The sequence below is a fragment of the Rhinopithecus roxellana genome, chromosome 16 (assembly GCF_007565055.1).
Source record: "Rhinopithecus roxellana isolate Shanxi Qingling chromosome 16, ASM756505v1, whole genome shotgun sequence".
NCBI lineage: Eukaryota > Metazoa > Chordata > Mammalia > Primates > Cercopithecidae > Rhinopithecus > Rhinopithecus roxellana.
The window spans coordinates 85,993,774-86,018,124 of record NC_044564.1 but is presented as its reverse complement, the minus strand read 5'-3'; the positions used below and the strand labels follow the sequence as shown (position 1 = coordinate 86,018,124).

Genomic DNA, 24,351 nt, shown 5'->3' with positions numbered 1-24,351 from the left:
AAACAAGAGTGAAAATCCATCTCAAAAAAAAAAGGAAGAAGAAGAAAAGAAGAGAAGAGGAGGAAGGAGAGAAGGAGGAGAAGAGGAGAAGGAGGAGGAGAAGGAGGAGAGGAGGAGAGAAGGAGGAGGAGGAGAAGGAGGAGAGGAGGAGGAGAGGAGGAGAGGAGGAGAGAGGAGGAGAAGGAGGAGAGGAGGGAAGGAGGAGGGGAGGAGGAGGAGGAGGAGAAGGAGGAGGAGGGGAGGAGGAAGGAGGAGGAGAAGGAGGAGGAGGAGAAGGAGGAGGAGGAGGAGAGGGGAGGAGAAGGAGGAGGAGGAGAAGGAGGAGGAGGAGGGAAGGAGGAGGAGGAGAGGAGGAGGAGGAGGAGGAGAGAAGGAGGAGGCGGAGGAGGAGAAGGGGAGGAGGCGGAGAAGGAGGAGGAGGAGGAGAGAGGAGGAGAAGAAGAAGGAGGAGAAGGAGGAGAAGGAGGAGGAGAAGGAGGAGGAGAAGGAGGAGGAGGAGGAGGAGAAGGAGGAGGAGAAGAAGGAGGAAGGAGGGAGAAGGAGGAGGAGGAAGGAGGAGGGAAGGAGGAGAAGGAGGAGAAGGAGGAGGAGAAGGAGGAGAGGAGGAGGAGGAGGAGAAGGAGGAGAAGGAGGAGGAGAAGAAGAAGGAGAAGGAGGAGAAGGAGGAGAAGGAGAGGAGAAGGAGGAGGAGGAGAAGGAGGGGAGGAGGAGGAGGAGAAGGAGGAGGAGGAGGAGAAGGAGGAGGAGGAGGAGAAGGAGGAGGAGGGAGAAAGGAGGAGAAGGAGGAGAAGGAGAAGGAGGAGAAGGAGGAGAAGAAGAAGGAGGAGAAGGAGGAGAAGGAGGAGAAAAGAAGGAGGAGGAGGAGGAGGAAGGAGGAGAGAAGAAGGAGGAGAAGGAGGAGAAGGAGAGAAGAAGAAGAAGGAGGAGAAGGAGGAGAAGGAGGAGAAGGAAGGAGGAAAGGAGGAGAAGGAGGAGGAGAAGGAGGAGGAGAGGAGGAGGAGGAGAAGGAGGAGAAGGAGGAGAAGGAGGAGGAGAAGGAGGAGGAGAGGAGGAGAGAAGGAGGAGAAGGAGGAGAAGGAGGAGAAGGAGGAGAAGGAGGAGGAGAAGGAGAGGAGAGGAGGAGGAGAGGAGGAGAAGAAGAAGGAGAAGGAGGAGAAGGAGGAGAAGGAGGAGGAGAAGGAGGAGAAGGAGGAGGGAAGAAGAAGAAAAAGGAGGAGGAGGAGGAGAAGAAGAAGAAGAGGAGAGGAGGAGGGAGAAAGAAGGAGAAAGAAGGAGAAGGAGAAGGAGAAGAAGAACGCTGTTATAAACACGGGTGTAAAAATATCTGTTCCCATCCCTGCTGTCAATTGTTTCTGGGCTATAACCACCTACTACTGAATGACATTAATTTTTTCAGGAACTGCCACACCATTTTCCATAGCAGCTGTATTGTTTATATTCCCACTAGCAGTACACAAGGCTTCTAATTTCTCTATATCTTCACCAACACTTGTATTTCTGGTGGTGATGTGTTTTTGTTCTTTTTAGATCACAGCCATCCCAATGGGTGTAAAGTGGTATCTCACTGTGGTTTGTGATTTTTGACCTTCCCTACAAGTCAAAAATGCTAAGGAATTTTGAATGTGCTTACTGTCATTTTATACCTTTGGAGAATGTGTGTTCAAATCCTTTTCCGTTTATGAACTGGGTTTTGTTGCAGTTTTTAGGAGTTTTCTCTGTATCTTCTGGATGTAATCCTTTTAGCAGATGTGATTTGCAAATATTTTTCTCCAATCCATGGTGGTTAACTTGTTACTACTACTGCTGATAGTACACTTTGGTGCACAAAGTTTTAAATTCTTATATAGCCCAATTGTTCTGTTCTTTTACTGTCATTGCCTTTGGTGTCATATTACTGCCAAATCTAATGTCATGAAGTTTTCGCCCTCTTTTTTCTTCTAAGACTTTTATAGTTTTTAGGTCCTATATTTAGGTCCTTGATCCACTTTGAGTTAATTTTTTTGTATATGGTGTTACGTGAGGGTCCAATTTCATTCTTTTACATGTGGATATCAGGTTTCGCCAGCACCATTTATTGAAAAGACTGTCCTTTCTCCACTGAGTGGTGTCTGTATCCTTCTTGAATGTCATTTGACCACATACACAAGGATTTATTTCTGAGCTCTCTATTCTAGCTCACTGGTCTTTATATCTGTCTTTATGCCAGTACCACACCATCTTGATTGATATAGCTTTGTACCAAGCTTTTTTTTTTTTTTTTTGAGACAGGGTCTCACTATGTCGCCCAGGCTGGAGTGCACAATCATGGCTCACTGCAGCCTCAACCTCCCAGGGTCAAGGGATCCTCCCATCTCAGCTTCCTGAGTAGCTGGGACTACAGGGTACACACCACCATGCCCAGTTAATTTTTGTATTTTTTAGTAGAGATAGGTTTTGCCATGTTGTCCAGGGTGGTCTTAAAACTCCTGGCTCAAGCAATCCTTCTGCCTCAGCCTCCCCAAGTACTGGGATTACAGGTGTTAAGCTACCATGCCCAACCTGTATGATGAAGTTTTGAAACCAGAAAGTGAGTCCTCCAACTTTTTATTCCTTTTCAAGATTGTTTTGGCCATTTGCCATCTCTTGAGATTCCCAAATGAATTTCAGAATCATTTTTCTATTTTTGTAAGCAATGTTGGAGTTTTGACAGGCTTGCATTGAATCTGTCTATCTCTTTGGGCAATACTGACATGTTAACAATATTAAGTCACCCAGTGGACAAATATGATGTTATTACATTTAATTATATCTTCTTTAATTTTTCTCAAAAATGTTTTTTAAACAAATCTTTCATTTCCTTGGTTAATTCCCCACTATTTGATTCTTCTTGACGCTATTACAAATGAAACTGTACTCTTAGTTTTCTTTTTTAGATTTTTATTGTCAGGGCTTATATGCTGCCACTTCTTTGCTGAACTCATTTATTAGTTCTAGCGGGGCTTGGTGGGGTGTGTGTGGTGTAATCTTGAGGGTTTTCTTTTCCTTTTTTTTTTTTTTTTTTTTTTTTTTTGGAGACAGAGTCTTGCTCTGTCCCCAGGCTGGGAGTGCAGTGGCATGATCTTGGTTCACTGCAACCTCCATCTCCCAGATTCAAGCAATTCTCCTGCCTTAGCCTCCAAAGTAGCTGGGACTACAGGCACATGCACCCTCGCCCGGCTTTTTTTTTTTTTTTTTTTTTTTGTTATTTTAGTGGAGGCGGGGTTTCACTGTGTTGTCCAGGCTGGTCTTGAACTCCTGAGCTCAGGCAATCCACCAGCCTTGGCCTCCCAAAGTGCTAGGATTACAGCCATGAGCCACTGCACCTGGCCCAGGGTTTTCTTTATAATACATATAAGTCATATCATCTGCAAACAGATAATTTTACTTCCCTCTGTCCAATTTCGATGTTTTTTTTTTTTTTTCTTACTTGCTTTGGCTAGAACTTCCATTACCATATTAAACAGACGCCACAAAACCAAGCATCCTTGTCTTCTTCATGGGCTCAGAGGAAAAGCTTTCAGGATGTTAGCTGTGGGCTTTTCACATATGGTTCTTATGTTGAGGTAATCTCCCTCTATACCTAGTTTGCACCGTGTTTTTATCACAAAAGGGTATTGACTTTTGTCAGATGCTTTTTGTGCATTGAGAGGATCGTGTGGTTTTTGTCCTTAACGTGGTATATTACATTGATTGATTTTCATACGGTGAACCACTCTTGTAATCATGGGATAAATCCTACTTGGTCATGGTACACAACCCTTTTAAATATGCTGCTGAATTCCACTGGCTAGTATTTTGTTCAAGGTTTTTGCATCGATGTTCGTAAGTGATACTGGCCTACGGTTATCTTGCAGTCTCTTTTTGTTTGGGGTATCAGGGTAATGCTGGCCTTATTGAGTTAGAAAGTGTTCCTTTCCCCACATTTTTGAAGGGGTTGAGAAGGACTGGTTTTAGTCTTTTAAGCGTTTGGTAGGATTTACTGGTGATGCTATCATGCCCTGGGCTTTGCTTTCTCAGGAGGTTTTGGATACTTAATCTCCTTACTCGTTAGCGGTCTGTTCAGATTTTCTTTATGATTTAGTTCTGGTATTTTGTTTTTCCAGGAATTTGTCCATTTCATGTAGATTATCCCATTTGTTGTCCTACAATACTGATCACTTTTACACTACTGATCAGTTTTATTTCCATAGTATCAGTAGTAACGCCATTTTCATTTCTAATTTTAGCAATTTGAGTCTTCTTCCTTTTCTACTTCATCATTCTGGCTAAAGGTTTATCATTTTTGTTATTCTTCTTAAAGAACCAACCCTGGTTTTGTTGATTTTCTCTACTGGTTTCTACTCTCTGTTTTACAAATTACAGTAATATAGTACTTGCAATTTTTTGTATACAATAATGTACAATTATACTACTTGCAAACTACAAATTATTTTACAAATTACAATAATTTACATATTATAATATTTGCAAGTTACAATAATTACAAGTTACAGTAATAATATTTTACAAATTACCTTGTTACAATAATATTAGCTTTTATAGTGGTCCCTGTATTTGCCTTTATCAGAAATCTTTATTCCTTTTCTCCAACGGCTGTGCGTTACTGTCTAGTGTGCTTTCATTTCAACCTATAAGGCTGCCTTTAGTATTTCTTGCAGATCAGATCTAGGGATGAAAAACTCTCGCTTAAGTGTTTGGTAGAATTTACTGGCGATGTTACTACGTCCAAGGTTTTGCTTCTCAGGAGGTTTTGATACTTAATCTCCTTACTAGTTAGGGGTTTATTCAGATTTTCTATTTGTTTTTTGCAAGTTACAATAATTACAAGTCACAGTAATAATATTTTACAAATTACCTTGTTACGATAATACTAGCTTTTATAATGGTCCATGTATTTGCCTTTATCAGAAAGGCAAATTGATTGCCTTGGCACTGTCTTAATTTCTCCATTATTTTTGAAGGTGTTTTGCCAGATGTAGAATTCTTAACAGGTTTTCTCCCACTTACGCATTTTGAATATATCAACCCACTGCCTTCTAGCCTCCGACGTTTCTGATGAGAGATCTGCTCACAATCTCAGAGGATGTATCCCCTGTATGTGGTAGGTCACTTCTCTCCTGCTGCTTTCAAGAGTGTCTCTGTCGTTACAGCGTGATTATAATGCATGTTCACGTGGGCCTCTGAGTTTATCCTGCTTGGAGTGTGTTGAGCTTCTTGGATATTCTTGCATATATCACATTTGGGGAGTTTTCAACCAAATCATCTGTCTGCTCCTTTATTTCTCTTCTCCTTCTGGAACTCCCACAATCTGTATCTTGGTCGACTTGGGCATGTCTCAAGAGGTCCCTTAGATTCTGTTCATTTATCTTATGCTCTTTATTCTTCCTGTTCCTCAGACTTGCTAGTTTTTTAATGGTTCTGTCTTCACACTCACTGATTCTTCTGCCTGCTCAAATATGCTTCTGAATCCCTCCAGTGAATTTTTCATCTCAGTTATAGTACATTTCATTTCCAGAATTTCTTTTTGGTGTTCTTTTTATAACTGGTTATTAACATTTTGTTCATAGATCGTTTCCTTGACTTTTCCCACGTTTTCTTTTAACTCTTGGGTATCTTTAAGATGGTTATTTAAAAATTTTGCCTACTAAGTCCACAGTCTGATCTTTCTCAGGGACAGTTTCTGTGGATTTATTTCTTCTTCTTTTTTTTGTTCTGTCTATCACCCAGGCTAGAGTGCAGTAGCACAATCTCGGCTCACTGCAACCTCTGCCTTCCAGGTTGAAGTGATTTTTGTGCCTTAGCCTCCCGATTAGCTGGGCTTATACGTATCCGTCACCACACCCAGCTAATTTCTTTGTATTTTTAGTAGAGATGGGGTTTCACCATGTTGGTCAGGCTGGTCTCAAACTCCTGACCTCAGGCGATCCACCCACCTTGGCCTCCCAAAGTGGTGGGATTACAGGTGTGAGCCACCGTGCCCGGCCGGGATGTATTTCTTCCCTTTGTATAGGCTACACTTCCCTGTTTCTTTGTATACCTTATGATTTTTCAATAAAAACTGAAATGTGATGTTTTGTCATTATATTTTAAACTACAAATACAGCAGTAACTCTGGAGATCAGTCTCCCCCTTTCCCCAAGGCTTGCTGAGCTTATTATCCAATATTGGATTTTTTTTAACAAAACTATACTCCTTGTTTCTTAATTAACTAACAAAGAGAGTTAAATAAATCCCACTACCTTCATACCATGTATTATTGTATAGTCATTCATTTATTCAAAAAATATCTATTAAGTGCCAGGCACTGTTATAATTGCTGAAAACAGAGCAACTTGTTAAGAATAGTTTCCATAAAGACAGGCTCTTACAGTCTACGCTACACATTGATGTATCCTAGAACTTAACAATAGAGTATGCGCTCAATAAATATTTGATGAATAAATCAAAGGTTTAATGGCACTCTAAAAATAAAGGCAGTTTCGTGTTCTGACACATAAACTAAATGAATATGGTCTGTTTCTACATATTCATATACTCATACCGTATACTATTATTTAACCACCCCTAGAAACGTACCTTTACAATGTACTGCAATGGCACCCTCAGCATTTTCACAGATATCCAGGAATTCTTTGACAATGGCATCAGTAGGGGTGCTGCCATCCGCAAAGAAAAGATCATGGTGATCGAAGCCAGCATCCGTAAAGCGTTTGGCATCATACATCCTTTTATTCAGACGAATAATGGTAGTAACACTGTGATTCTTAAAATATTGAATATAAGTCTCGGGAGAATGTTGGTGGTAACCTACATAAAGAAATGCACCAGATCTTGTAAAACACATAAAGAAAACAACGGCTAATAGTTTCACCTGTAATTGAGCGGAAACAGTATCTGGACTGGGAATTAAATACTAAATTGATTATAACTGTAAAAAACAAAACAAAAAGTAAGTTAAAATCCAGTCAGAATGATCTACTGAAATGACCAAGTATGCTTAAATAATTAACCCTTGGTCAAGCTTGGTGTAACTCTTTCAAAAAAAAATACAGGATAGATACTCTCAATAACAAAATGAGATTGATGCCATAATTTCACATACCACTTTCAAGTCTGGCTCTTGAATGAGGTCCACAGAAGGCAATAAATCGGTCTGGTATTATCCAATTTAAATCTCCATTTTCTGCTTTCTGCAAGGGGAAGACCAGCACAATTCATTTTTAAACTCCCCACAACCTCTCTACTCAAGACTGAGTCTCTGAAGGACTTCAAACTCATCTGCTTTAGCGGAAAAGCTGTTTACAAATTGCCATGAGACACGAATCTCAATTTGCCCTGCTTTAAGTATATCTAGGGAATGGACATATATCCTGGTCCCAATCACCTTCTTTTAACAGTGTTTCATTGCTAGGGTATCAGCCCTTGGACTATAGAGCTGACTGCTGCCACACAAATATACTAACTATTTGGCTATTTTATCTGAATCAATTCTCATTTCGTTGCTGCTAATTAATAAGAAAGCAAGCAAACTTTTCCAGTATAAGGAATCTGGGAACTTCCCTGTTTTCCTGAATGACTAACTGGTTTCCAACATGAGTAATCTTGACTCCACAAACAAAGGATTTTTGAAAAACTACTTAGGTTTCTGGCTTCCCAATATTTACTTACTTACCTACTTACAGAAACTGTCTCTCCACTATTTTCCTAGCTATTTAATAAGGCAACCAATTTAAAAAGTTCATTTGTTCGTGATCAGCCTGACCAACTGGAGAAATCCTGTCTCTACTAAAACTACAATATTAGCCGGGCATGGTGGTGCATGCCTGTAATCCCAGCTACTTGGGAGGCTGAGGCAGGAGAATCGCTTGAACCCAGGAGGCAGAATGTGGTGAGCCGAGATGGTGCCACTACACTCCAGCCTGGGCAACAAGAGCAAAACTCCGTCTCAAAAAATAAAAATAATAAAAATAATAAATAAATTCACTAAACCCACCAGGAAACTCAAAATTACAACTATACCGAGATCACAGTATGTCCCTAGAAAAAAACAAATATGAACTGATATATAAGACACGTTACTTCCTGTTATTAGGTCCTTTGGATTGAGTTACCATTACTATTATAACATAGATACAGTTCAAATTGAACAATAATAGAAACTTCTCTCTTAATGAAATGGATAAGAGATACTTAAGCAGGAAGTAGAAGATACTTTATAGTGGAGAAGGAGACAACTCGTGATTAAAAACAACAGATAAATTAGCTTTGCAATTAGGGTGTTTCTACATGTACCTAAAAATGAGTCAGTAACAGAGTTTCTTGAACCTCTTCAGGGACCAGGCAGGTAACCCCACACCAGCTTACTGGTCTTAATGATCAACATGGGGAATCAGTCAGCCCATGTTCCATAATACAAAGGTCTAAGCAGCTGGGTGCAGTGGCGTGCACCTGTAGTCCTAGCTACTTAGGAGACTGAGGCAGAAGGATCACGTAAGCCCAGGAATTTGAGTCCAGCCTGGGCAACATAGTGAGACCCTATCTCTTGAAAAAAAAAAAAGAAGAAGAAGAAGAAGAAGAAGAAGAAGAAGAAGAAAAGGTCAAAGCAGGAATGAGGGCAGTTGTTGCCAGATATTCCAATTTTAAAGTGAAATCAGAAATCCGGACTTTTAAATAAGAAACTCGTGATGAGTTGTTGGCAACAACTAGATTTCACTGAATTGCTGATGCCGTTAATTAAGATACATCCTGAATTCGGAGGAGCTGAAACAGGAAAAAATGGGCATTGTAGAATCAATGAAAGACACTATCACCAATTTCTAAATACACTATAATAACTGAACAAAACTGGTGTATGGGAACCTAAACAGTTCCCTGTGTTACCACACAGCTTCATGGAGGTGAAGACATCTGTGGTGTGCCCCTGCTACCCCCCCGGCCAGACCCTCCAATCTCTACAGTGGTGACAGGGGAGTTACTTGGTGCCTATATTATTCATTAACAGCATACAAAGGCATCACTACAAAAGGAACAAATACCAACTAGTGTTTTTAGCAGTTTTGCTTACCTAGACAAAGTAACTTGCTTCAAATGTTTAAAGGACAGCCACAAAAAAGGTGTTAATAATTTAGCTATATTCTGTAGGTTTAAGGTGCTAAACATCCATTGTACTTTAGAAATGGACTGCTGTCAGAGAAGTCAAGACAGGGTTGGCCCTAAAGAATCCTACAATGTATTCTTACATCTTTGGTACATCACAGTAACAACTGAGTGTCATTAGTACCTGAAATTGAAAAAATAGTTCAGTTGGCCGGGCACGGTGGCTCAAGCCTGTAATCCCAGCACTTTGGGAGGCCGAGACGGGCGGATCACGAGGTCAGGAGATCGAGACCATCCTGGCTAACACGGTGAAACCCCGTCTCTACTAAAAAATACAAAAATCTAGCCAGGCGAGGTGGTGGGCGCCTGTAGTCCCAGCTACTCGGGAGGCTGAGGCAGGAGAATGGCGTGAACCCGGGAGGCGGAGCTTGCAGTGAGCTGAGATCTGGCCACTGCACTCCAGCCTGGGCAACAGAGTGAGACTCCATCTCAAAAAAAAAAAAGAAAAAGAAAAAGAAAAAATAGTTCAGTTATACAAAAGAGTTTGAAATAATATTTCCTTTGGACATTGTGAAAAAGAGTTCTCTGAGGATTCAAGATGCTGCTACATGAAGTGCTGCTGTTTGAGAAATCACGTCCCCATTGCTCCTCCCCATTGCTGGGGAGCAAGTCTGCTCAAGGTAACTACAGCAGGCTAAGAAGACAGGAGGCTACAATTACTCTGGGCTGAAAAAGCCTTTAACACAGTATCTTACTCATTCCCTATTTGGAGGATGAAGCTGTAGAATCAAATTACTTATTCTTTTAAAAATATATATATATGTTAAAAAACATAGAACACGCCTGTGGTTTTGCCTGGCTCATCTCTCCCTGGCCCTGTCCTATCTTCTTAAAAAATTTTGTGTGGTTGGGTGCGGTGGCTCACATTTGTAATCCCAGCACTTTGGGAGACCGAGGGAAGTAGATCCCTTGAGCACAGGAGTTTGTGACCAGCCTGGGAAACGTGGCAAAATCCCATCTCTACAAAAAATTTAAAAATTAGCTGGGCATGGTGGCATGTGCCTGTAGTCCCCGCTACTGGGAGGCTGAGGTGGGAGGATCACTTGAACCCAGGAGGTTGAGACTGCAGTGAGCCAAGATCGCACCACTGCACTCTAGCCTGGGCAGCAGAGTGAGACCCTGCCTCTAAAACAGAAAGAAAGGGCCGGGCGCGGTGGCTCAAGCCTGTAATCCCAGCACTTTGGGAGGCCAAGACGGGAGGATCACAAGGTCAGGAGATCAAGACCATCCTGGCCAACACAGTGAAACCTTGTCTCTACTAAAAAATACAAAAAACTAGCTGGTCGAGGTGGTGGGCGACTATAGTCCCAGCTACTCGGGAGGCTGAGGCAGGAGAATGGCGTGAACCCAAAGCTCACTGCAGTGAGCTGAGATCCGGCCACTCCAGTTTGGGCGACAGAGCGAGACTCGGTCTCAAAAAAGACAGACAGAAAGAAAAGAAAGAAAGGAAAAGAAAGAAAAGAAAGAAAAGAAAGAAAAGAAAGAAAAGAAAGAAAAGAAAGAAAGAAAGAAAGAAAGAAAGAAAGAAAGAAAGAAAGAAAGAAAGAAAGAAAGAAAGAAAGAAAGAAAGAAAGAAAGAAAGAAAGAAAGAAAGAAAGAAAAATAAAATAAAATAAAATAAAAATAAAAATAAAATAAAATAAAACTGTTAGAAAATAAATTTTTTTTGGTCCGGCTGGTTTGATGGCGCTGACCCTGTGCCCCAGGCTCCTGGGATGGCCAGAGAACTAAGGCTGGCCAGAGTATTCCTTAGCCCAGCCCTGCCCTGCCAAAGAACACAGGCTGGTGCAGAGATGGGCACATGCTGTAAGTCAGGACAGTGAGATGCATTCGTGGGCCTTCTGATGGAGCTAAGATTATACTTTTCTGATCATCTTGCCAAACTGGCAGATCAAAGGTGCTGGGGGCCATTTGTACCACTACTGGAGAAGGCTGGCCTGAGAATAAAACTAGCTTCAAGTCCAATTTCTGATTAAGTGTCTGAGCACCTGAAGGGGTATGCTAGAAGCCAAACCTGTTCCTGGACTTTTAATTATGTAATCCAGTAAATTTTTCCCTTTTTTTTGAGACAGAATCTCGCTCTGTCACCCAGGCTAGAGTGCAGTGAGGTGATCTCAGCTCACCGCAACCTCTGCCTCCAGGGTTCAAGTGATTCTCTTGCCTCAGCCTCCTGAGTAGCTGGGACCATAGGCACACACCACCACGCCTGGCTAACTTTTTGTATTTCAGAGATGGGGTTTCACCATGTTGCCCAGGCTGGTCTCGAACTCCTGAGCTCAGGCAATCCGCCGACCTAGGCCTCCCAAAATGCTAGGATTACAGGCATGAGCCACTGCGCCTGGCAAATTTTTCCTTTTTAATTTAAGCTATTTGTGTTTACTTTCTGTAACTTGCAACCAGAAGTATCCTGACAAAAAGCAGGTTATGGCAAAAAAAAGATATTTTCCAGAGATAATTAGGTGTATGACTATTCATCTCATCATATTCTACACTAAGGGTTTTAAAAGCATCTCAATCACTGTGCGACAGTCATCAATACTAAAATACATTTAAACTAAACAGTATAAAGAACATACAGCGGCACATTCATTCACTCCGGAATTGTGCATCAAATGTAGAAATTCCCACTGAGAATTGGGACTGGAGAAATAGGGATAAGAAGATGAAGAGTTGACTTTTTTTCACTCTATACACATCTAAAACAAAACAAGAATACTGCTTCTGTAAGTGAAACGGGTGATTGAGAAAGCTAAAAACAGGGTCGTGCACAGTGGTACATGTCTGTAATCCTAGCACTTTGGGAGGCCAAGGTGGGAGAAGTGCATGAAGCCAGGAGTTCGAGTCTAGTACGGGCAACAAAGTGAAACCCCATCTCTACAAAAATAAAAATAAAAAAATTAGCCAGGCATGGTGGTACATACCTGTGATTCCAGCTACTTGGGAGGCTGAAGAAAGAGGATCATTTAAGCCCAGAAGTTCAAGGCTGCAGGGAGCCATGCAGTGAGCCATGCACACCACTGTACTTCAGCCTAGGTAACAGAGTGAGACTTGGTCTCTTTCTCTCTCTCTCTCTTTTTTCAATTTTAAAAAAGAAAAATTAAAAACAGGCAGAGAAATTTTGGTCAGACTACAAACCATAAGAGGACGAGTAAATTCTGGAGATCTAATGTGTGTACTGTATGCTTGAAATCTGCTAGAGTATATCTCAGGTATCCTCATCCCACACACCAAAAGACTAAATTATGTGAGGTGATGAATATGCTAATTAGCTTGATTAATCATTTCATGGTGTATACATATATCAAAACATTACTTTGTACATCTTAAGTATATGTAAGTTTTATTTGTCAATTACTCCCCTCAATAAAGCTGGGGGTGGGGGGAGGCGGGAAAGAGTTGAAAACATGATCCTTGAAGACTTACTTCATAGTGTTCATATTCATCAAGGTTAAATGAGTTGAAATTAAGGAAGCCATACTGCATTGCCTAAAATCCAAAAGAAAGCTTTTAAGAACAAGGATGCAAGTAAGAAAACAGTTTCCTATCCAATTTCAGAATACTACATATCAGGGGGCCCCCCAAAAGTATTGTCATAATCAGATTACTTTCCATTGAACAGCTTTCAAAGGAAGTGGGAGGCATCTTCTAAATGCTTCTTTTATATGGAAATTAGTTATAACTACATATAATGAGTTTGTTGTGTTTTGTTTGGGTTTTGTTTGTGAGATGTGCTTTTTTTACTTTCATTCGCCAATCATCCTATCCATGCATTGTTAAGTAATCACGCCCTGAAAGTAATCCTCTTCTCTTACCAGATCACCACCTCTGGTTGAAAATTCAGAAGTTTAGGATTCAAATATAATACACAACCCAATGGTCTCTACATCAGTAAGAAAGAGCAGAGAATCTATGGGCTAGTTTATCCCAAACAAAGCCCTCATACTTCATCCATATCTTCATTTTCAAATTCTTCTGAACAGTCTTTAATCAATGTTCCCTAAACTAAACACAGCTTTGACATCAACACTAAAATAAAAAATTTTGAGGAAAAAAGTTATTCTTTCCATAGGAATAAAACAAAACATTTTCTGTCCTATCCTACAGCCTCCCTCTGTGTGACAGCACGCAGAGTGTGCTAATAACCAAAATAAGCAGAGTGTCTATTTTCTGAGACAAAGACAAACAGAGCTGGTGGCCTCTGAGAAATGTCCTCCCAGCTTGCTGATCACTGAGCCAAACAGGAGGGAAGCAAGAACTCTTGATCCACAAGGTATTCTTGGTTCAAAGAGGGGGCTTGTGTACACCCAGTTTTCAAAACATAAACTACTGAAACACAAACGTAAAATAAGAAGGCTAGAATACCAACTAAAAAGATCTTCATTTTATATAGTTATTTTAACACTAATCCCAAGACTAAGTCAATCACAAAATTTATTTCCTTGACTTCAATATATTTCATGATTTTGGACTACAGCTATTCCTAATAGAATGAAACAATAAAAAAAGTAGTTTACAAGGCATTCCTATTTTCCTTTGAATTTCACGAGGTGATCTTATTGGAAGCGGATCACACTGAAAACATAATTACCCTGATGCATGTTTCTTCATCTATGCAATATTCACAGTCAGTCACAAATAAAAAATGTTCACACTGAAAATCAGAAGCCAGTGACCCTTAAATAAAACTAAATATAGTGGTTGGGTGCAGCGGTGCACACCTATAATCCCAGCACTTTGGGAGGCCAAGGTGAGTGGATCACTTGAGCTCAGGAGTTCGAGACCAGCCTAGGCAACATAGTGATACCTCGTCTCCACAAAAAAATACAAAAATTAGCCAAGCATCACAGGAAAAATAAAAATGTAATTTAAAAAACCCAAAATATAGTAGGAAAAGGGCAATCTTTGACCTATCATACCAGCTAATTGACTTTGGGTACAATACCCAATTAAAAAAAAAAGCCAAAACGTAACAATAGAAGCTGCGATATGGTGTTATAATAATAGATCATTTCTAAAGCTCTCAAAGCTTTGCTTTTCTCTTTTTAAAGGTGAGTGTACCTACCTGCATGAGCCCACCTGGCAGGGGCTGCAACTGCAACTAGAAGGTACCATTTACCCCTGTTGCCCTTTAGTCTCCAGATTTCCACTAGTGCCCCGTACCTGCCCACACTGAGGGCCCATGGAGCTGCCTCAGAGCCCATGACAACTACCCCAATCAGCTCCATACCCCACAGTCACTGGACTCAAATCCAAACAAATTATGTTCCCATACCTCACTGATTGATATAGGAAAAAAAGTACACTAATTCGTTTCTGAATTTGTATGCTGATTAGTCCCCTTGTTTTAAGACATGTCAGTCACAATTCCCAGCAAGGCACCATGTTTCATTATACAAGAAAGTAAACCTGGGTTCCTTTTGGCTCTAAAAGCACAAGTTACAGAAAACTTGAGTGCTGTCAAAGGCTTATTTGATCTATGGGCTACTGATTTACCATTCTAGTTTCTTGTGCTGTCCTGACATTAATACCAGGACTTGCTGCACTGTGTAACCCCAGGGGACCCTGTTCACGTAGAACGTGATGGGCATGTCCCCTGGAATCGACACAGCAGCCCTGGTCATAACCCCAAGAAATCACTTGGAAATGGTTTGACAAAGCAGCCGTGATCCACTTAGTTTCATAGAAAACTGTATAACAAACTAAATGAGGCATTCAAATTCTGTTGAACTAGAAATTGAACGTCTAAGTGTTTGACAGTGACTGGGTGACATCTGTGGTAATGGTATTGGCGGGAATCAGGTATACAGAATATACAAACCAAAGAGAACTTACCAGTAGACCAGTCATCCTTACTTTTGTTCTTTTAGATCACAATATACTCAAAACCAATTCTGGATCTAGAACCTAGTTGTATAACTCTTATTTTCCCTGTTTCTTAAGTGACTTTTCCCCCAGCTCATACACAGAAGCACTCAGAAATTCAGAATAAACCGTTTCCTGGTTTGGTCTCATTCTGACATTAGTTGGGAAGTGAGTGCACCTCTGTCACCATATACATCTTGGAAGAAACGTTAACATAAAGATCTCGGGAAGAAGGCCTAGTCTTCTTGGACCACATGTTAGTTCCTCAGCACAAACGGGGTGCAGCCTATATGTCACTTACCTTCTTTACTGCATGGAAACAGTCAAGAAGTGTAATGTAGAAATTGCAGCCTCCATAGGCAGCATCTCTGAAACCCAAAAGTAATAAAATATAGATTAGTTAATCTTCTGCAATTACACTTACCTAAGACAAACTTGACTAGAATTTAAAATCAAACATATACTCAGAATCATTATCAAGAAAAAAATCTCACCTTTTGACTTTTTAAATAAAAGATAAATCAATTACAAATTTCACTGCAGTTTCTACCTATTCCAATAGGTACTGTTTTATGGGTCTGGATCAATAATGACCACTTCCTAAATTTCAAATATTCTCTCTGGATTATTTTTGGCTTTAATAGCTGAGCTACCTTCTTGAATTCAACAAATCAATACCTATCTCTCCCCCTAAAAGGGCAAAGCATTTGAATTTTTTCTTTAAGCTGGAAAATACCATATGAAAATCTTACTGGGAAAGACTGCTTTTTGATCCTGTAATAAACATATGTGTGTATGTGTGTCTAAGTATATGTGCGCGTCTGTGTGTGTGTGTCTCCAACCAAGTATGACAGAAATACTGAGAAATCAAGGTCATATTTAAAATACTAGGTAGAATGTCATAAGCATTTTGTTCCTATTATTATGCTAAAGACTTTTACCCATGTAACTAGATAACTTCCGGGTTTTTTAACTTTTTTAATAGAGATAACGTCTTGCCCTGTTGCCCAGGTTGGGGTACAGTGGTATAATCATAGCTTACTGCAGCCTCAAACTCCTGGGTTTAAGCGATCCTCCCACCTCAGCCTCCCCAGTAGCAAGGACCACAGGCATGTACCATCGCATCTAGTTAACTTTTTCCTTTTTTTTTTTCAAGGTAGAGACGGAGTCTCATTATGATACCCAGGCTGGTCTTAAACTTCTGGCCTATGCCGGGTGTGGTGACTGACGCCTGTAATCCCAGCACTTTGAGAGGCCAAGGCAGGTGGATCACGAAGTCAGGAGTTCAAGACCAGCCTGGCCAAGATGGTGAAACCCCGTCTCTACTAAAAATACAAAACTTAGCCAGGCATGGTGGCGGGCCTGTAATCCCAGCTACTCAGGAGGCTAAGGTAGAGAACTGCTTGAACTCAGTAGATGGAGGCTGCAGTGAGCCGAGATCATACCACTGCACTCCCGCCTGGGTGACAGAGTGAGACTCTATCTCAAAAACAAACCAAAAAAACTGGCCAGGCGCGATGGTTCACGCCTGTAATCCCAGCACTTTGGGAGGCCGAGGCGGGCGGATCACGAGGTCAGGAGATCGAAATTATCCTGGCTAACACGGGGAAACCCCGTCTCTACTAAAAATACACAAAATTAGCTGGGCGTGGTGGTGGGCACCTATAGTCACAGCTACTTGGGAGGCTGAGGCAGAATGGCGTGAACCCGGAGGCGGAGCCTGCATTGAGCAGAGCTTGTGCCACTGCACTCCAGCCTGGGCAACAAAGCAAGACTCCATCTAAAAGAAAAAAACAAAAAAACAAACAACTCCTAGTCTTAAGCAGTCCTCTCACCTTTTTGGCCTCCCGAAGTGTTGAGATGACAGGTGTAAACTGCTGTGCCCCGCCTTCTTCCTGATTCTTAAAGGACAGTAGTAATACCAATAAAACCACAGGATCTAACGAGCCAACTACCTTCCACAGGGTCACTAGTTTTGGGAAAGTGCTTATATTACTTTATGGACAACTCCATCCACCCAAACACTGCATCAACACAGCAGTAATCTTAGTATATGAATCTCTTAATATCAAGTAAGGTTTTACCCAGAGAAATAAGGCACCCCTGATCCCTACCTGCTTCTCCTTTTTGGCTACCTTGAGCCATTACAAGATGAAATTTTCTGGAATTAGGCAACAAAAAAATTAATTTAATCATGATTAAGCTAGGCACGCAGAAAAACTGTGCCTATCTGAACGGTACTCATTTGCTTCTGGGGCAACAGGGTTGCTGGTGGAGCTCTCACTAATTCCCCATCTTATTTGGGTCTTCACACTGTAATATTTCTTACTGTGAGGCAGTTACATACATATATGTAAAATCTTACTGCTGTACACTTAAAAGATTAGTGTTTTTGAGGCCGGACGCGGTGGCTCACGCCTGTAATCCCAGCACTTTGGGAGGCCGAGGCAGGTGGATCATGAGGTCAAGAGATTGAGATCATCCTGGCCAACATGGTGAAACCCTGTCTCTACTAAAAATATAAAAATTAGCTGGGTGTGGTGGCACACACCTGTAGTCCCAGCTACTTGGGAAGCTAAGGCAGGGGAATCACTTGAACCCGGGAGGCGGAGGTTGCAGTGAGCCAAGATCGCGCCACTGCACTCCAGCCTGGTGACAAAGCAAGACTCCTATCTCAAAAAAAAAAAAAAAAAATTAGAGTTTTTGTTAAAAACTGTAAGTTACACATTTTAAACTTTTAATTCTTGCTCAAACCTTAAGGGCCAAGACTACAGCAATGAGGGAAAGAAAAGGCATCCTTTTCAGCTAAAATCGTCTTCAATGTTACTGACTGAGCTGCTTAGAATTACTAAGCTATGCGAACCTTCACGAGGACAGAATGCAGGGTCTTGTTTTGTTTTCTTTTTTTGAGACAGGGTCTTGCTCTGTTGCCCAGGCTGGAGTGCAGTGGTGCAAGCATGGCTCACTGCAGCCTTGACCTCCTGGGCTAAAGTAATCCTCCCACCTCAGCCTCTGGAGTAGCTGGGACCACAGGTGCACACCACCATGCCTGGCTACATTTTTGTTTTTTGGTAAAGTTGGGGTTTCACCATGTTGCCCAGGCTGGTCTGGAACTCCTGAGCTCAAGCAATCTGCCTGTTTCAGCCTCCCAAAGTGCTGGGATTTTAGGTGTGAGCCACTGCGTTCAGCCGACACAAGGTCTTAGAACACACCATTTTTGTTCTATAAGGTTCTGAATTGAAAACCTTGTCTTCTACATCCTAGAAAAGGTCTTTATCTAACCTAAAAGACCATGATTTTCCCAACACCTTATTGGCAATATTCAGAAAGAAAAAAAAACAAAAGGACTTGCAGCGGTGGTCCCCAGGCCAGCAGCACCAGGACCACCCCACCCATCAGAAATGCAAATTCTCAGGGCCACCCCACATCTACTGAATCAGGGCCAGGTAATTTGTGTCTTAACAGGTCCTCTAGATGTCTGTGATTGTGTTCAAGTTTATGAACCACCGACCTACAAATCAATACAAATCCTGGTTTTGTAGAAATAGGGTGTTCATGGAATAAACAACCCATTTAGGTAGAAAAACTAAGGCAGGAAAATGAAGTAGTTTAGCCTAAATCAAATCAAAATTATCAACGGAAATGGAGTAAACCCTCAAGCTGGATACCAATGATTTTAACCATGTCTCCTCTGTGAAGGACTACGATTATCTTCTTTTATTTTTTGAGACACAGTCTCCCTCAGGAGTGAGTGCAGTGGCGTGATCTCGGCTCACTGCAAGCTCCGTCTCCCGGGTTCACGCCATTCTCCCGCCTCAGCCTCCCGAGTAACTGGGATTACAGGCACCCGCCACCACACCCAGCTAATTCTATTGTATTTTTAGTAGAGATGGGGTTTCACCGTGTTAGCCAGGATGGTCTCGATCTCCTATGACTCACCCACCTTGGCCTCCCAAAGGGCTGGGATTACAGGCTTGAGCCACCGCGCCCGGCCTGATTATCTTCTTAACCTACTGATAATTATTTTCCAATCAAGTTAAAGGCATGTTGATTCAGTCTCTGTGACATTTTGACAAACTTCTTCAATGCTTTCTCTTTTCTTTTGCACAGCCCCACTCCAATCTGTGATGATTTCACAAGCTTTCATCTGGGCCCTGCTGAAGTCCTGCCTCATACATCATAGAATCTGAATATACGACAAGAATCTTTGTTCACTCAAGTTTATTTCATTAGCACCTCCAATTTTAGACACACCCACATCACATCTTCCTCCCACCGAGCATTCAGTCTTCTTCCAATAGGCAGAACAGCAACTCTGAGGCTCGGTTTATAAGCCTTGGGGAGTGGGGAGGGATCCTCGTCACCAAGATCATTTAACAAATTTGGAAAACACGTAAGAACCAATAAAGGGGCACTGCTTGGAAACTGCACAACAATGTCAAATACTAGTTTTAAAGAATGGCAACTTTCATAGCAGCTCGTATTCACCACAGCCAAAAACTGCAAATGACCCAAATATCCATCAAAAGGACAACAGGTAAATAAATGGTGGTATATTCATAGACTGGAATGCTACAAAAGCAAAAAAAAAAGGATGAACTACTGATACCTGCCACAACACAGGTAGATCTCATGGACATTACATATGTGAAATCCAGTTGCCAGCTCCCCAAAATGCATACCAGTTATCTGAAGTTCAAAAGCAAGCAAAACTTTTAGTGATAGAAGTCAGAGCAATGATTAGCTGGGGGTGATGACTGACTGGAAAGGGGTAGGAGGGAATCTTTCAGGAGACAGATAACTTTTTTTTTGGGGACGGAGTTTCGCTCTTGTCGCCCAGGCTGGAGTGCAATGACGCAATCTCAGCTCACTGCAATATCTGCATCCCAGGTTCAAGTGATTCTTGTGCCTCAGCCTCCAGAGTAGCTGGGATTTGATTACAGGTGTGCGCCACCATGCCCTGCTAATTTTTGTATTTTTAGTAGAGATAGGGTTTCACCACATTGGCCAGGCTGGTCTCGAACTCCTGACCTCAGGAGATCCGCCTATCTCAGCCTCCCAAAGTGCTGGAATTACAGGTGTGAAACGCTGCACCTGGCCCAAGATAGTGATTTTTTAAAAATGTAGGTAAATGGCCGGGCGTGGTAGCTCACGCCTGTAATCCCAGCACTTTGGGAGGCTGAGGCAAGAGGATCACGAGGTCAGGAGACGGAGACCATCTCGGCTAACACGGTGAAACCCCGTCTCTACTAAAACTACAGAAAATTAGCCAGGCGTGGTGGTGGGTACCGGTAATCCCAGCTACTCAGGAGGCTGAGGCAGGAGAATCGCTTGAACCTGGGAGGAGGAGGCTGCAGTGAGCCAAGACCACACCAATGCACTCCAGCCTGGGGTGACAGAGGGAGAGTCTGTCTCAAAAAAAAAAAAAAAGAAAAAAGAAAGACATAGTCTTGTTCTGTTGTGCAGGCTGAGTGCAGTGGCATAATCAAAGCCCACTGAAGCCTCCTAGGCTTGAGGGATCCTCCTGCCTTAGTCTCCCAAGTAGCTATGACTACAGAAATATGCTACCATGCCCAGCTAATTTTTTTTCCCCCCAGAGAGAAACGGTCTTGCTATGCTGCCCAGTCTGGTCTTCCAACTCCCGGCCTCAAGCCATCCTCCCGCCTCAGCATTCCAAAGTGCTGGAATTATAGGCATGAGCCGCCATACCCAGCCTATACCATGTGTTTTATATGCAGGATGTCACTTCATCCTCACAACCCCCTCAGGGAGATTTTATTACTGTTTCTGTTTAAAGACTAGGAGACCAAGGCTCAAATCTGTAAAAGACCACAGAGATATCAGTAGCAGAGCTGACAGCAAAACTCCCATCTGATGTCAAGTCAAGCTATTAACAAATATACAATGCTACCTCTCAAGAAAACAGGAAGCAGAGGCAAGCCCCCCCCACCACAAAAACAACTAAGAAGCAAAGAGATAATACCAGAGAACAGAAACACACACTGTTCATAACAATGATCCTATGACATTTTAAAAAAAGTAAACTATATTTTATACTATTTAATCATGCAGACCAGACACAGAGAAATATTTACTATAACTCGGTAAGGAATCATATAAACACACGCACTTGCGCACGCACACACACACACACACACACACATGCACTTTAAAACTCTGTAGCTCACCCCTGTATTCCCAGCACTTTGGGAGGCCAAGGTGGGCGGATCACTTGAGGCCAAGGGTTTGAGACTAGCCTGGGCAACATAGTGAAACCCCATCTCTACCAAAAATACAAAAATTAGCCAGGCATGGTGGCGCCTGCTCTAGAGGGTGAGGCGTGAGAATTGCTTGAACCTGGGAGGCAGAGGTTGCAGTGAGCCGACATTGTGCCACTGCACTCCAGCCTGTGCGACAGAGCAAGATTTCGTCTCAGAAAAAGAAAATAAAAAAAAAAGAGAATTCGATCTAAGCTGAATTAAATCTAATTAAATAAAACATTGCCATGTAACATAAAGTAACTTATTCACTATAAATGATTGCCATTCTTGCACAATGTCTTATTAGCAATACTTTGTTGGTTACATTTATTCTATGTACTTGAAGTGGCAAGATACAAAGAATATAATGTCATTTCTATCAAAATATTATCAGGCTTTATTAATTCTGATTGGACTACTTTCTAACTGATAAGTTCTTTAGAACACTATATGTGAGGAAGCACTAAATTTAAAAACTTTAAGTCGGCCGGGCGCGGTGGCTCAAGCCTGTAATCCCAGCACTTTGGGAGGCCGAGACGGGCGGATCACGAGGTCAGGAGATCGAGACCATCCTGGCTAACACGGTGAAACCCCGTCTCTACTAAAAAATACAAAAAAACCAGCCGGGCGAGGTGGCGGGCGTCTGTAGTCCCAGCTACTCGGGAGGCTGAGGCAGGAGAATGGCGTAAACCTGGGAGGCGGAGCTTGCAGTGACCTGAGATCCGGCCACTGCACTCCAGCCTGGGTGACAGAGCGAGACTCCGTCTCAAAAAAAAAAAAAAAAACTAAGTCAATCATAGGTTGACACTTTTGTAAAATAAATATGAAATGCAATAGTACTGTAGTATTACATACCCAGTAACGCAGTAATCTTATTTTTGTGAATAAATTACTAGAAAAATGAAAGGGAAAAAAAAAACAAAATACAAGTCCAAATTTCTTCTACTGTTTGATTCTACAGACATAAAATTGCTCTATTCAATAACTATAAATGCTTCTAAAATCTTACTCACAGCTTCTGTATTTCTCTCATCACAGACCAGCACCAGTTCACAGGCCACACTTAAGGAAACAGCGTTTAGGTCAGGCGCGGTGGCTCACGCCTATAATCCCAACCCTTTGGGAGGCTGAGGCGTGCGGATCACGAGGTCAAGAAATCAAGACCGTGCTGGCCAACATGGTGAAATTCTTTTCTCTACTAAAAATACAAAAATTAGCCAGGCGTGGTGGCATGCACCTGTAGTCCCAGCTACTGGGCAGGCTGAGGCAGGAGAATCGCTTGAACCTGGGAGGCGGAGGTTGCAGTGAGCCCAGATCACACCACCGCACTCCAGCTTGGTGACAGAGCAAGACTCCAACTCAAAAAAAAAAAAGAAAAAAAAAAAAAAAACACTGTTTAGATAAATCAAATACCTAGTGTCTATGATAGAAGAGATTCAAATTTCACAAACCTGAATGGTTTCTAGTTGTGTCTTGCCTTTTGGAGAATTACTGACTGATGCTCCTGGGACCACAAGGAACTAACTTCATTTCTCAGTGCCAAACTTCAATAATTTGAAACACAGCAAGGCAGTAAGCAATGCTTATTCTGTTTTTGGTACCTGTATTTAGATTAACTCAAAACGTCTTTTTTCACATCAACAGTGCCACACTGTGTGAAATGTGTGAGCACGTTCCTATCTCAGGATCTTGTGCTGTAAATGGAAGAGTGGCATCGCAAAGGATTATCATTATAAAGAAGAGTTCTATAGAACAAATGTCACCACATCAGGAGATGACCAAGGTGCCTGTGACTCAAGACCAAAAATACAATCATTTCGGTTTTTTTTTTTTTGAGACGGAGTCTCGCTCTGTCACCCAGGCTGGAGTGCAGTGGCCAGATCTTAGCTCACTGCAAGCTCCGCCTCCCGGGTTCACGCCATTCTCCTGCCTCAGCCTCCCGAGCAGCTGGGACTTTTGTATTTTTAGTAGAGACGGGGTTTCACCGTGTTAGCCAGGATGGTCTCGATCTCCTGACCTTGTGATCCGCCCGTCTCGGCCTCCCAAAGTGCTGGGATTACAGGCTTGAGCCACCGCGCCCGGCCAAGCATTTCTTTTAAAGGAAGAATGTGGTTGCTGTTATGTTATAGGTTGAGAAGAAGAATTTTCCAGCTTAGAAAATAATCTTTATCTCCCCCCTTCCCTTCCTACCTACCTCAAATAAAAGAATACTTAAGATGAGCCATGACCTAGCAGAAAGGGATGATACTGGGTTCAAGCCAATTCTAATTTGCTAAATCACCGATCTTCACAATCTTTCATGCAGTGTGTTACTGAAGTCTTACGACTGCCCTGAGAAATTGTTATTTCATGGAGTAAGTCCACAGGCGGGCCTATAAAGTTATTTGAAAAGGAGATTCTGCCAATAATTACAAGTACCTATGCCAAAGCTCATCTAAAATGAAGTCAGATTCACAAACTTCCTTTTTTAAAGTCAGGGCCACACATTCAAAATCAGGCATTTGTGGTATATGCAACAATCCTAATACGATAAATTAATGAACTAATTAGTTTGAACAATGAACTAATAAGCAATAGTTATTAGTTCACTGTACAAGCAGTGAACTAATTTGTGAATGGAAGAACAAGCAGTTTTGAAAATATCAAAGTCTTCAATGAGTAAAATTATTTCACACATTTATTACCCATTAAGTACCTACCATACAAGTATTTACATTATAGAGCTATGTCAAGTATTTTGATAAACAAGCAGAAACATTTTTAGAACTTAATTTGATTTAAGCACCAGTCCTCTTGAAATATCTTCAACACAATCGCATGCTAAGCTTGAGATGAGGATGTCATCCATTCCTGTAGACATCACTATCTACCACCTCTGAACACAGCGACTTGACTGGTTTTTCTGGAAGTGGTACTGCATTAGCAACCTTACCGGCTATCTCTACTGACTGTGTGCCCAGAAAAAAGGGGTTCATTTTGGACCCAGAAAGTAACTACTGATTACTGGGAACATGTCTTCACTTCTCAGGAACCACACTCCTCAGTGGGAGTTTTG

At 41.8% G+C, this 24,351-nt stretch overlaps 1 protein-coding gene across 1 annotated transcript in view; it reads right to left on the bottom strand.

Moving 5' to 3' along the window:
• LOC115893891 (dual specificity protein phosphatase CDC14B-like) overlaps window positions 1-24,351 on the bottom strand; it is a 36,719-nt gene that overhangs the window by 686 nt on the left and 11,682 nt on the right. Inside the window, exons 3-6 of the mRNA XM_030919184.1 lie at window positions 15,338-15,404; window positions 12,598-12,660; window positions 7,121-7,208; window positions 6,595-6,825 (exon numbers count right to left, since the gene is read on the bottom strand). Coding sequence (XP_030775044.1) covers window positions 6,595-6,825; window positions 7,121-7,208; window positions 12,598-12,660; window positions 15,338-15,404 — 449 coding nt within the window. The remainder of the gene's footprint in view (window positions 1-6,594; window positions 6,826-7,120; window positions 7,209-12,597; window positions 12,661-15,337; window positions 15,405-24,351) is intronic.